The following is a 14,862-nucleotide window of genomic DNA, read 5'->3' on the forward strand; positions in this document are numbered from 1 at the left end:
CCACTTTTAAATGTTCTGGCACTCACTGAAACCTGTCTTTTTCCTGAGACACAGCTTTGCTGGCTATTCTCTTCAGAAATTATTTTACATGCACTCATACTCCCCAATTTACTGAATTATAAGGGGGTAGTTAGAATACTCATTCCTTCCCACCGCCACCTCTAGGCTCTCCCTTTGCCTTCATATTTACCATATTTCTTGAATAACACTGTGTCTCCTGCCTCCATTCATATTCATTGACTTTCCCCATGCCTGAAATTTTCTCCCTCCTCATCTTGATTTCCTGGATACCCTGGCTTCCCTCAGGTTCCAGCTTTTAGAAGAATCCTTTCAGATTCCTTTTAGTGCTAGCACTTTCCCTTTGTCATTATTTACACTTTCACCTAGCTTTATCTTGTTTGCATATTTTCTCCTCCATTAGACACCGAGCTCTTTGGTTTTGGTTTGTTTACTGTCCCTTTATGCATCTTTAGTGACTAGGACAGCATGATTCATCATTGGCACTTCTCAGATTAACTTGTTTGGTTTCTCTTATATCAATCCTGAAGAACAGACTAATATCTATCTCTATGATGATGACCTCTGATGAAAGGTGAGGAAATATCAGAGTAACTCTTTATCATCATTTGTCCATAGGTTGTAATCTTAGTTATCTAGGGTAGTACAAAGTTATGATGACTTGACCATAACCATACAACTAGAATTTGTCAAAGGCAAGGTTTGTATTCTGATCATCCTAATTCCAAGGCTGACTCACTAGACCACTAGCCACTGTAGGACCGTGTCTCTCAAGTATCTACTACGCAGGGGGTTAAAAAAAATACACCTAGAAGAGCTTGGAATAATTTTGGAAGGAATAAAATTGGAAGGGACTGGGAAAGGTAATGTGCATAAATTACTATAATACAAGTTAGAATATAATTAAGTTAATAAAAGAATTAACAGTGAGCCGAAAGATTTTAATGAAGGCAGGACGACCTAGTTAGACCACACCTGGCATGTAGTATTCAGTTTGGAACACCACATTTTAGGCAGGACATTGATAAGCTGGACACTGTTCCAGTAGAAAACAAAAAAGGGATAAAAGGCCATGAATCCATGCCATATGAGGTTTAATTTAATGATCTGGAAGTTTAATTTTCTGTGCTGTCAACTGGACTGGAATTCTCTAACCTGTGGATGACTAGAGCCAAAGAAAGCAGGATAAAGACAGGAGAGTCAGGAATCAAACAGAAGTTTAATTTCAAACTGAGGGAAATGGCTTGCAAGCAAGGACACATGTATTAGAGTCCCGCCTCTAGTGGGAGAGACCTATTTTATGATGCAGAGATCTCAATACTTCCATCTATCGTTACGCAGGGAGCTGTAGCCCTGACAAGGAGGGGTAACAGCAACAAGGTGACAAGTTCGGTTCTTAACAGGGCTTCATGACCAGAAACAATTCTGGGTTTTTGCTGAGCCTGAGATTATCCACAGGGTGAGAGATTTTGATTGCTGTTATGTCAAGCTCAGGGCACAGTCTGCTTGCTTGGCCTTAGCTCTGGAAAACAGGGTGTTTCCTAACATCTTGAAAATTCCTTTGTACTGGCTGTCTTCCATGTCTTAAATGCAATTGCTCCTTACCTCCCTCTTGAGGAATTTTTGAGGAATTTCAGGACTCAACTCGAGGGAGTCCTATATAAAGCCTTTCCTGATCTCTCCCCGACAGCTCACCTCTCCTCTTCCAGTGTGCTTCTTCTCCCAAAATACCTTGTCTTAACCTTGTACATATTTTATATGTACTTAAGTATGATCATGTTGTTTCCTCTATTAAAATTTGAGTTCAATGACAGCAGAAACCACTTCATCTTTTGTCTCTTGTATCCTCAGAGCTTAGCACAGTATCTGGCATGAAGTAAACAGTTAATAAATATATAATTGGTTGAATAATTTTTATGCTGGAAAAGGGAAAATTTAGCTGGGACGTGATAGCTGTCTTTAACTATCTGAAAGGTTGTCACATGGAAGAAGAGACATTAGACATATTTTCTTTGCCTGCTTGGGGAAAAAAAAATGAATCAATGAGATAGAAATTGCAGAGACCTAGATTTAGGCTGATGCAAGCAAACATTTCCTAATAATTAACTTTTTCCTAATGTGGAATTGGCTGCCTCAGGAGATACTGTGTTTCACAGCACTAATTATATTCAAGTGAAAGCCATGGGATATCATAGACAAATGTCCCATACTAGTCTCAGGTGATTACATAGTTTCTTGATGTCTCTTTCAATTCTCCAATTCCATTATCCTTATGGCTTGGTAACACTTTATGAAGTGTTTATGAAGGACATGTGCTGAGTCTTTAAGGAAATAAAGGATTTCATCAGGCAGACATGGAGGAAGTCTATTTGAAGCCTTTGGAACAAAATGTACAAATGCATGGTGACAAGAGAATGCAGTATAAGGTTAGGTAATATTGAATAGTCCAGTATGGAATCGAGAGAGAAAGGAAGACTGGTGTGAGAAAAAGGTAGGCAGGTTTGTTAAAGCAAATTGTGGAGGGCTTTAAATCCTGACAAAAGGAGTTTTTTGTTTTATTTTTGTGAGTAATCCTTGATTTTGTTTTCCTGTGTAGAAGTGTGACTTGGTCTCCTCTGGTAATAAAAAGCTTACTTTGATGTTTGAAGATAGGGTTGTATTTAAAAGGTAATTAAAGCAGAGAAAACAATTAAGAACTTTTACATTACACCCAGATAAAATGTAAATGAATGTGTAAACTAGGATTGTAATGTAAAGGAATGTGCAGATAAAAGTGAAATTTTGGGAGAAAGAGCAAGTCGGATGCCAGGTTGGAATTACATAGTTATTGAGCATTTATGTGCCAACTGGTTTAGTATGGGGTTAAGGGAGAAGAAATGTAACAATACTAGCTAACGTTTATATAATGCTTCTACATGCTGAGCACTGTGCTAAGCATTTCATAATATCTCCTTTGATCCTCACAACAACCCTGGGAGGGAGGAGCTATTATTATACCCATTTTACAGTTGAGGAAAGTGAGGTTCTGGATTACACAGCTACTAAGTGTGTAAGACTGGATTTTAAATCAGTCTTTCCTGACTCCCAGCTCAGTATTCTAACCACTGTACCAACCCAACTACTGATAATGTGCAAAACAATGTACCAAAATGTCCTTTAAATATAAAGGGTATTTGAGAAAATTATTAACCATACTGTCCTAGGCAGGCCTCTGAATGCATGCATGCAGCATTCTCCCTCCCCTTTACTTTCCTTCTCCATGCCTTCACCATCTTCCATGTCTTATAAGCAGTGGCTAAAAGGTGAGCAGGATAATCTGAATCTCGCTCAATAGTTATTTGATTTTGTAGGTAAAGGAGGAATTCATTAAGGACTCTGTCCACCAAAGAAGAAAAGCGAAACTGCTTCCTCTAACACGGTCCCCTGAGGAGAAGGAAAAAAAGTGCCCAATAGAACAGTAACAAAGGACTCTTTCTGCTCTTCTGTCTGCCAGAAAGCATGAGGAAGAACTCCAGTCCTGTGTGTCCCAACATCCTTCCTACTTCCATTCTATGCCCCTTTAACAAAATTTCTATAATCTGCTCAGCATCCTCTGACAGTTGTAAACAAAGTCATATTCTGTGCATTTTAAGTGCTATGACATTTTGGACGGACGTGGAGGAAGGCCAGATAAACTTTCAACCAAGAAAGTCTTTGTTAACAACAGAAATTTACTTCCATATTCCAGGCATATGACCCACTGCAGTCTCATTTTAGGAGACAGATTGTTGTGGTAAGAGTGAAGTTGGGGAGGGACTAGCTAATTATACAACCCATTTCAAATAACTAAAAAGTAATGAGCCATAAGTCAATACTTAAATGGTATTGCCAATTATAGCTAAGTAGGCAGGTTCCTAACAGAATAATGCTATTGTCAACATATTAAGAGAGGCTAGAAAAATGTAAATATTCAAGCAGAGAATTCAAAACATGTTTCTTTGATATGGAAAGCACTTTACTGGGCACTAGGCAGCAAAGAACCTCTGGGTTTAGTTATATACATCTTGAATTTGAGGTGCTAGTGACACATCTAGGTAGAGATTTTCAGCAAATAATTGCAAATAAAGTACTGGAGCTCACAGGAGATGGTATGGTTATAGATATAGATTTGGGAATTAGCTAATATCAGCATTAATGAAAGTGTAATAGAGTTATACTACAACAGGAGAGAGAAAAGAGGGCAGGGAGAGGGTAAAAGAAAACAGGGAAGAAGAGTCTCTGAACAAGAATTTTTTTAATGTTTACTATGTATGTATGTGCTAAGATCTGTAAAAACAAAGACAAATACTTAGTACCTGCCCTCTAAGAACTCACATTCTTATGAAATAGAGGAGAGATGAAGGGAGGAGAGGTAAGAGTAAAGGAGAGTAAGAGAATGGAGAAGAGAGGAAAAGGACAAAGCTTTGGGTTGTTTTCCCTACCTTTTGGATTGTGATAAGGAAGACAAGCTAATAAAAGAAACTAAGAAAGAATTGTCAGAGAGTTAGAAAGAATTCATGATGAGTTACTGTCAACCCAAATATTGAAAAAAAAAAATAGCAAGGAAGGTTGACAGCTGAAGATAATGACTACAGAAATTTCAAGTAAAATAAAGACCAAAATGAGAGCACTGCATTTATCTCTTTAGATGTCATTAGGAGAGAATTGCACTGAGATGAAACCTGAGCATGTACTGTAGATAGAAGGAAATGAGTAATTAAAATGGAAAAAAAATTAAAATGGCAAGGGGAGATTGATAGAGAAAAGTAAAAGTTAAAAAAATCAATATTAATCACTATTAAGTCAATGTTAACCAGTAAAGTTTTCATAATCTAGATAACTAGTACATTTTAAATATTATAGTTCTTTACATAAACAAAATCATTTTCCAACCTGTTGAAAATGTAGTTGATATAACTTAGAGAAAGGCTTCCTAAAGTTTTTTTCCACTCATGACCCCACCAGCACTTCTTATTGTTACCCACGGCTTAAGAAGTACTGACTTAGAGAAATTCTAGCTGCTCAGATTAGTAAAGTTTCTTACCTACTACTTCAAGTAGAAAATGTCAGAAGTAAGAATTGAATCCAAGTCTCCCTGACTCCAAGACCAGCACACTGGCCACACTATCTGCGATACTATGCTGTTTGTCACAACTTTACTGATAGGAAAAGAAAACCTGAATTCTGATAACATAAAGATTATCTTAAGGAAATGTTAACACTTGAGGACTTAGACTTTCATATGTATTTGTACAACTAAGTCCAAAAGTTTCTCTTCATGCTTAAAGTAAATTTTTGATGATACCGGTTTATTATTTATGAGTTATAGAGAAGTATACATGAGGACAATATATGCATGAGATATATAAAATGGGTTAATTCCTTAAACATAGAGATCACATAGACAGAACCCATATAATATAGCAATATCACATTTTCTTTTTGTAATCCAGTTTAACTGATGTTTTCTACTTTCTACAATTCCAAAATAGAATTAGTTTATTCTTTAATTTAAACAATTAACTGATATATATATATATATATATATATATATATATATAGCAAATCCATATAAAGTGTGCAATATAAATTCTCTTATATAAGCAATAATGATCTTTTTTTAACAGTGGAAAATTTTCTGTGGGCCTCTCTAAAGGTATTTCAGTTCTGTCTCTAACACAAGAAATAATTAACACATATGAACACGTATAAAAAAAAAACCCATGTCTGATCATTTATCTCAATTTAACAACAAATTATCATTAATATCTTTCTCCCCCTTAGGTCTAAGATGTGAGTGGCATACCACTGAACATCACTGATTATTCTTTTCTCTTTTCTTTATAATTTTAGCTCCATGTGAAGGCAATACATTTTTCTGCCATAGTAATATGTGTATTAATAACACATTGGTCTGCAATGGACTCCAGAACTGTGTGTATCCTTGGGATGAAAATCACTGTAAAGGTAATACTTAGCCTTGAATCTCTGGAATTCTTCACTTTTTTCCTAGTGATAAAGGGAAAATTATCCCAAGCTTCTGAGAAGTTTAAGAAAATTTTCCTAAATATATAATACAGAAAATCTTATTGAAACTATATTTTATTGTTAAGAGAGTGTGTGTGTGTGAGTGAGTGTGTTGTGTATGTGTGTGCTTAGTGAGAATTTATGTTGGCCTTGTTCCATTTCTGAAGTTCTTTATTTTCGTCAATGTTCATAGGAACACATATATATTATTTAAGCACTTTCACTTTAACAGAACCTTTATGGCCATGAAGACACAAAATGAACCTTTTAATGTAGCCTATTCCTCTTCAGTCTCCTTAATCCATGGCTGCATCTCTCATTAATTTCCGTTTGATTTCATTGGGTTTTCTACATGAACACTAAAGATTTAATATCTCTGAGGAGCTGTTCAGCTTTCTGATGCTTCAGATTGCTTAACTCATTGAGTAAGCTATTTATCTCCTCTTTTAAGGAAACTAACTGCTTGATTGCCCCCTATTTTGTGTGTGGGCATAGGTTTGCCCGTGGATCCAGAGAGCTTTAATTAGTTCCTGAAAGTAGCATGTTTAAGCTTACTTGGAAGTGCCAGGTGAACTGTTTTATCAGGCTCCAACAATTAAAAAGTTGCTGAGAAGCACAGGCAAGCAAAGGGAAGCAAGGCTTAAGGCCCTGTATTATGCACTAAGGTGCTTACTTACTGTGAATGGAAGCAGAAATCATCTGCTGTAGTAAGATCAGTAATGGCTGCAGGCAGTCAATGAGAGACCAATATCTGAAATGGATTCCTCTGAATAAATGTGTTCTTGAGATGAAAATCACTGTGAATGCAATTTGTAGTCGGATGTATCCTTTCAGAATAAGCATCTGTATTGGTTTCTGTTGCATTGACATAGTACTTCAAGGTTTATTGAGTACTTTCCCTACATCACCCCTATGCGATACGTAGCATAAGTATGATTATTGGAATATTTCAGGTGAAAGCATTGAAACTCCAATAGATTAAGTGACTTATCCCATTAATATTTAGATAGTAAAGATTCAAACCAAGATTTGAACCCAGTTCTTTTACCTTTTTACTATGCTGCCTAACAGTACTTTTCATGGGAAACTGAATCAGCCCACCACTTTTTGTTTGTTTGTTTTTATCTACTGTGGATGTGTTCCTGTAAAGGCTGAATGGATGATTTAGGATGTAATCAAGAAATATGCAAACCAGATGTATTATGAAACATCTTGTAATTCTGCTGAATCCTACAAAATCCTCTGGAAAGATAAAGCATAATGGTGAAAAAACAGAAATTTTATGTAGCTCAAAAAGCAGCCATATACTCAAAAGAATGTGATATTCCATTCCCAAATAGCTGAAGCAGATGCAGCATAAGTATTTTTCTCTTTTTAAACAATATTCATTCTTTAAAGAAAGAAAGCTGTGATCAACTAGAAGTATAGCTTCTCCGTTACCAGAAAGACCCAATTCCTCATTTTTTTTCAGTTATAGAATAGGGAGAGCATGTGATAGGGTGATAAGTTCAGAGGTCTGAGAAGAGAAAGCAAGACGGTTGTAACTTTGGGATGTCAGGAACGTAATGATGATCACTTTAACCTTTGGAAACTGACTCAGTTCCCAATGTCTAACTTGAAGGTATCTTTGGAAGATTGTTCTCTGTCAACAAAAATAAAAATCTAGTGTGCCTCATGTTTTCCAAAGATATAAAAGAATCTGAGGGATTCTGGGTGTTAGATATAGGGATATGTAGTGGTGTCTATGCTAACTACAAACATAACGGGCAGAATTGCAAAGTTGCTCAAGTACAGAAATAGATAAATGTCCTAGTTCAATATTTGTTCCAGTCAGTCAGTTAATAGTAAAACAACTATTAAGTTTAGTAGTCATTTATTAGATGAACTCACCTGCTTTCTGCCTCTCCCTTTTTCTCTCTCCATCTCCTCCCATGAATTCTTTAGTTTTTCCCCTTTCCTCTCTTCTCTTTTCCTCTCCATTGTATTCCTTTCCTTTCCTCCTAATTTTCACTTTCAAATTACATGTGTTCCAATACAACACAACACAATATAGCATAACACAATACAACGTATAATACAATACAACACAATCATGATTGTACCTACAATCTTTGTATAGTGTACTTTGTAATGGGGATAGAAAGACAAAACAAAGAAGGGGAAAGCAGTCTTGCCCACAAGGTGCTTACATTCTATTGCTAAGATAGAAGGAAATAGGTGTATACATATTTCAATGAGAAAGGAATGGGCACTAATAATTAAGAAGATGAAGAAAAGTATCATAGAGTAGGTGGTTCAGAAACTCAAACTTAAAAGAAGCTATAGTTTCTGAGAGACAGAAGTGAAGAGATAGAAAACAAAGCAATCTCCTCATCAAGTATCCCATCCAAAGCCCCTCTTGGATAATAATTAAAAGTTCAATGAAAATAGAAAATTTAGGAAATAGCTAATCATCTCTACAGAATTTTCCACCTATAAACCTGTAATATTTTAATTTTTGAATTTATTTTAGCTTCAGAACAATGTTAATAATTTTGAACACTTTATTAATATTAGTTCAACTGTAAAAATAATTCATTCTTAAGTAGCTACAAACTTCTTTCTATTCCACCCTCCTTAGTTATGAATAATAGGAATAAAGGAAGGAAAAATGATATATTTGGAAGTACAGAGTTTCATCAGTACCCAGACTTCTTGAAGGTATGTAGGATGGAAGAGACTTTTTTTTAAATGATGAGTTAAATTATATTCCAAGTCCTGAATTTAAAGTCGAAGAGTCTCTCCCTGCCCTTTTTGGAAGGAAATAAGGGACAAGGAAGGAGAAGGAGACAATAACTGGGAGTTGAACCTTTGTGTTGATCAGGCTTGGATCAATATGTGCCATGTTAAAATTCTGAAGTGTCGTTGTTTTTGCTGTTGTTTACCTCCTGAAAGAATGGGTTATGCTAAACTAGATCGTTTAAAATAAGAAGAAAACCACTTAATTATTAAAAGTGTATATCTAATTTTATTTTTTAAACTTCTCTCCAACATGCAGAAAAACGAAAGACTAACCTACTGGACCAGCTTACCAATACCAGTGGGACTGTCATTGGGGTGACTTCCTGTATTGTGATCATCCTCATTATTATTTCTGTCATCGTACAGATCAAACAGCCTCGTAAAAAATTTGTCCAAAGGAAAGCAGAATTTGACCAGACAGTATTCCAGGAGGTATTCGAGCCTCCTCATTATGAGTTATGCACTCTTAGAGGGACAGGGGCTACAGCTGACTTTGCAGATGTGGCTGATGACTTTGAAAATTACCATAAACTGAGGAGGTCATCTTCTAAATGCATTCATGACCATCACTGTGGATCACAACTGTCTAGCACTAAAGGCAGCCGTAGTAACCTCAGCACAAGAGATGCTCCTCTCTTGGCAGAAATGCCACCCCAACCTGTCAAGCCCCTCATCCCACCCATGAACAGAAGAAATATTCTTGTAATGAAGCATAACTACTCACAAGATGCTGCAGAGGCGTGTGACATAGATGAAATTGAAGAGGTGCCCACTACGAGTCACAGGCTGTCCAGACATGATAAATCTGTCCAGCGGTCAGTATCAATAGATTTTTTTGATGAAGACTATTCCATGAAGACTTAATTGCTCACAAAATAGTTTGTGTTCTTTTCTTTCATTTCTTTTTCTCTTAATAGTTCAGATTGTAGTGTCTTAATTTGCTTTCCTTTACCCTTCTCTTTTCTGTCTTATTCATAATTCCCCTAACATTTATATATGGAATAGCACAGAGCAGGTATATGAAGTGCATATGTGTGTATACATATGCATACATACATATTGTACATACCATATACTACAGATCCAAATATATTTTAATGAACCAAAGACCATTTTTTAAAGATTATAGAGATGTAAACATATGCCTTTATACTTACCTATATAATGTAAATTTTTATATTATTATATAGCATCCTCATATTTAAGGGGAGTTTCTATAGATTGCTTGCTACACTAATCAGAAGCAGTGTATTTTTATATATTTTAATAAATATAACAACTGGACATGTTAAACTTATTGAAGAAATGCCCATATTTCTGACATATTTCAAATGGAAACTTATTTATAACTATATTTTCCAAAACATTGTATCATAATGTTTTGCATTGAAAAGAAACTGTTTTCCTCAGTGCTTGTCCAAAGAAAACATAAAGATAAATATTCAGACTATAAACCGAATTGCAGTGCTGATAGAATGCCAAACACTTACCTATGAAAAATGTAGCAAGAAGAAGCAATAAAATTTGGTGGGTTTTTTAAATGTATAAGCTATTTTTTCTTGTGTTATTACCTTCTAGAATACCTGGAAATAAGAACAAATAAAAGTTTATGAGGGAAAAAAAGACATTAACAACTAGGGAGACATTTTCAAATTCTAAGCACTCTGAATCTTTTGTACATATTTGTGTTTTGTCTTGCATGAATTATGTAGGTTTAAGTTTCTTTATACAATATTCCCATTTCCTCTATGAATTTATACCTTTTTTTAGTGTCTAAGATATCTTTAGTAATTTTGAAGGATTTTTGCATGCCAACAAAAATCTATTTGTTTATTTTGATTAAAATTTTCAGGGATGTTTTTAATTAAGTATACGTATATATGCATATATTTTGTGTGTATGCAAATATTATTTTGTTGAATGAAATAGCCATAACATTCCAGGTTCTGCCTCATTGGGTCTCTAAGCAAACATGAATCTGAATACAACACAACTAGGGTCTAAAAAGAGAACTCAAGGTAAGCAAATATCCTCGATAACCAAAAAAATACATCTGTTGTATTTTGTTTCTGTTGTGTTTTGTTTAAGCTGTCTGCTGGTTTAAGGGAATGTATTAGTTACTTATTACTCCTTGTGATATTTACTTATTAATGTAACCATGTGGCTATCTGTGATAAAAGAAGACAGCCTTTCTTAAATTCAAGTGTAACACCAAAACATCAGATTTACAAATAATTCGATCTTGCCACTCTCTCAAACTATGAACCTTTGAGTGGAGAAGCTAAAACAATTTCTGATTGATAGGCTAGATTTCGGTTCTTCGTTTTACTGGAAGATATGTTATAAGATTTGAAATGCTCCAAATCTCTTCCCTCAATTGAGGAGAAAGACAGGAGCCTGGAAAATTCCAAAGTGACAGAGTAAATATTAGATAGTTAATTTGTGCTGTATCATCTTGACAAATAGCCCACTTAGCTTCCATACCTATCATAAGATCAGATGGATAAAATCTATACAGCCTGGCCAATTAAGAGATAATGAATGTTTTGCATGAATATGTTGTTTGTTTTTAGCAAAATAAAATTCAGCATGCAGTACCAAAAATATGATAGAGGTAGATAAAATTAGGATAATATGGCATTTTTATAAAGTACCAATTATCCACTTACACCTTCATTTTATCATGTAGGACCATGATGACCTTAATTTTTGGATTTCAGTGGTCTAATTTTTATTTGTCTACATACACCATTTAATTTGCTCAACAGATCATTTCATCAAAATCTTTCAACACCCTCTGCCTGAAATAGCTGAATACATGCCAATGCCTGATTAATGTCTTGACTGATGTATATGTTTGTGTTTCTTCATAGGGAGAAAATGTTTTAACTCTGTTTTATTTTCAGAGAAGAACTATTTATACAAACATGGGGACTGTGAAAAGAAAATTCTGTAGTGAATTGTGAAAAGTGGACATGTTTCTAAATTCATTCCACTGCCTTTATCCAAACCTAAGAATTACAGACATTTGTTATTCCTTCGGCAAGACATCCCGCCTGCACAATGATATGTTTCTTTTGTAATTTGGTTGCTGGCCACCAAGTGCTCCTTAGTTTTTAAATACATTTTGAGATTTACTGGAAACTTGAAGAAGAAATTAGTTCCTGATTAAGACTTTCCCTGCTTTGTTTTTCTTGTCAGTTTCATTTTTTCTATGTTGTTTTCTGTCTTTGTTAATTACTTGTATATGGTGTGATATGTGGAAAACAAAATGATTTAAATGAATCTTGTGTTGTATGTACATTGTTTTCATTATATAGACTGCTTGAAAATAGTACGTCCCTGAGTGATTTTGAACATGCTACAGTGAAATGTGAAAATATCGACCATGGAAACACCAGCTAGAGGTTTTATGGACTTTAACCAGCTATTCTTATATCATGATCAAATGCAGCAAAAAAAAAGTATTGAGTAAAATTATTAGATTGCAATAAGAAAAAAAAAAACAACTGTGGTTTGTTTTGTCATTCCCTACCTCAACTTCCCAGTCCTTCAATTTCTCTCTCTCTCTCTCTCTCTCTCTCTCTCTTTTTTTTTTAATACAAAAGTAGATTCTAATTTTCAGGAACAGTTTGTTGAAATCAGGTACTTAGCCATTTGTACACGTTAATAAAAAAAAAAAGTTTGTTGGATTAGCACCTAGCAAAATGGCTGAAATGACAGTTTGAAAAAATACTTTGCATGTCTGTACTGGATATTTGGTTTGGTAAATAATCCCTTTTATCCGATACATTGTAAAAAGCATGCATTCACAATTACTGCTCTTACTGTTCCATTTCCTTGTGTCATATGCTTGCTACTTGTAATTTTTTTATATAAAGATACATAAAAATGTATAATAATTTCCTACCTTGAGTTTAGAAAAATGTTTTCTTTTATTGAAGTGATGCACTCTTACACATATTAATACACAATTTTCATGAAATCTTTGTACTTTTCTAATCTATAAAGCTTCCTAATTTGAGGCTTAATAAATGCCCCAAACATTTTGATTTCTTAAGTTGTAATGGATATTAATGTGCTTTGATGGCCCATATTATCTCCAAAGCCTCATTTTAAGTTGGAAAATCTTTTTTTTCTAATGTCTTTCTGATGATAGAATCATTCATAATTCTAGATATATCAGCCTCTATAGACAGTTTTATAGGTCATTCATTCCAACCTTTACTGAAGCATAAATCATGTCTAGAATGTACCAGAAAACTGGTCTTTCACTCTCTCCTCAAAAATCTCCGAGCTGTTCATCCTTAATTCACCACAGTAAATTTTTTGAGAAATAATTCCTTCTCACTTATTACTATGGAATTCCTCTCCTACTTACCCCTAACTTTTCCCCACCAAAAAGAAAAAATCTTTAATAGTGGATACTTATGTACTTCAGATCAAAATGAAACCCAATTAAACTCTTAACAAGTAGCTGTTTAATTGCAAACAAAGGGTATTAAAATATCTAATTTGTGTGATGGACATCCGGGAAATACTATAAATAACTTTTTTTTCTTGGGAATGAGAGGGAGAAAATATAGTATCTTGAGTTTTTCACCAAAATGTTAAGAGCTACAGAATCCTGCATGCTAAGATAGTCTGTTCCTTTTTGTTCAAACCATACAAATTGAAGACATTTCAGAGGAAACAGAGTACTATGGGTATTTTCTCTAGCTTTTTGCTTTAATTTCAAGCATATTACCAAACAACTAAATAAAAATTTCAGGAGAGTAAAATAAATTATTGGGATAGCTAGGGTATATTAGTTCTGAGTAAGACTTTTTGGGAAAAGATGTCATTTCTTAGAAATAAAAAATAAGAATTTGATTAAAAGGAGATATATTAGAAGAGAGACTGTTACTGCATTTGTCATTCAATAATGACAAAAATCATATGTAATGCCACCTGGTTTATAAATGGTACTTGTGGTAAAAATATATTTTTCTTTTTTGACTTGACTGGTTTCTTTATTGTTGGCCTTAGCTTGATGCCCTTGATTTTTAAATGAACATAGCTTGTAACTATTTCACAGGATTGTTAAGCTTCCTTTTATTTTCACTTTCTTCACTTAAAAGTTTATAGTGTATTTGTCCTTAAATTAATTTGTTATTATAAAGCAAAGTGAACACTTTGGAACATGTGTGAGAAATTTCAGGAAGGCTATAAAACCCAAACTGATACTTCTGATATTGGAGAGGAAAAGAGAGAGTCCTCAGTTTAATTTGATTCAATTTTTAAGTTAATTTTTTAAATACTTTTTTGAGTTGAAAAACAGTGAATTTTCATATTCAATTAAATGAGTTAAACTATTAGTTTAACTCAATGAAAAGTTTTAAAATTCATTTCACTGTTTTTTTACCTCACTACATGTTAATTAAATAAAGTTTTTTCTCAATAAACTGTCTTTGGACTCATTATTTGTTGACTTGGTGGTGCTGTTTTTTAGTTTTTATGCTTCGTATATTTAGACCTGATTGAATCTTCATGCCATTTTGAAGATGGTCAAGTCAATAATGCAGAATTACTATTTCTAAATGGGTAGGCCCATTTAAAAATATATTATTTGTCATTACCCACTATTTTATACTACCCACTTATATAGATAATTGGCAATTGACTACATACATACATATATGTATACATCTATATATACACACATATACAAACAGACACATACACACATATTTGCTTGTGTGTATACATATACACATATATGTATATATACACACATACATGTGTGCATACATACACACATACATATATCTAAAATTATCTTTGGAGCTCAAGAAATAACCACAATATGGACACTTGCTGTTTACTTCATGTCATCATTTAATTTGAGACTTTCAAGTCATTGAAAGAGAATCTTATTCTGAAATAACTAGTGAATTTAAAGACTCTAAATTTTGTATAACTATTGCAGTAAGTTAAGTATAAAAGGAAAATTAGCAGTGAATCTTGTGGACCTTACTT

At 34.1% G+C, this 14,862-nt stretch overlaps 1 protein-coding gene across 1 annotated transcript in view; it reads left to right on the top strand.

The window, feature by feature from the left end:
- Positions 1-14,259, top strand: part of NETO1 (neuropilin and tolloid like 1) — a 205,922-nt gene extending 191,663 nt beyond the window's left edge. The window contains exons 8-11 of the mRNA XM_069099563.1: positions 5,890-6,003; positions 9,101-9,659; positions 10,788-10,862; positions 11,751-14,259. Of these exons, the coding sequence (XP_068955664.1) occupies positions 5,890-6,003; positions 9,101-9,659; positions 10,788-10,848 (734 nt within the window). The 3' untranslated portion in view covers positions 10,849-10,862; positions 11,751-14,259. The remainder of the gene's footprint in view (positions 1-5,889; positions 6,004-9,100; positions 9,660-10,787; positions 10,863-11,750) is intronic.
- The last annotated feature ends 603 nt before the right edge of the window (positions 14,260-14,862 follow it).

The sequence above is a fragment of the Petaurus breviceps genome, unplaced genomic scaffold, assembly GCF_028583685.1.
Source record: "Petaurus breviceps papuanus isolate PSGF00001 unplaced genomic scaffold, PetGlider_PUasm1.0 38, whole genome shotgun sequence".
NCBI classification, from domain to species: Eukaryota; Metazoa; Chordata; class Mammalia; order Diprotodontia; family Petauridae; genus Petaurus; species Petaurus breviceps.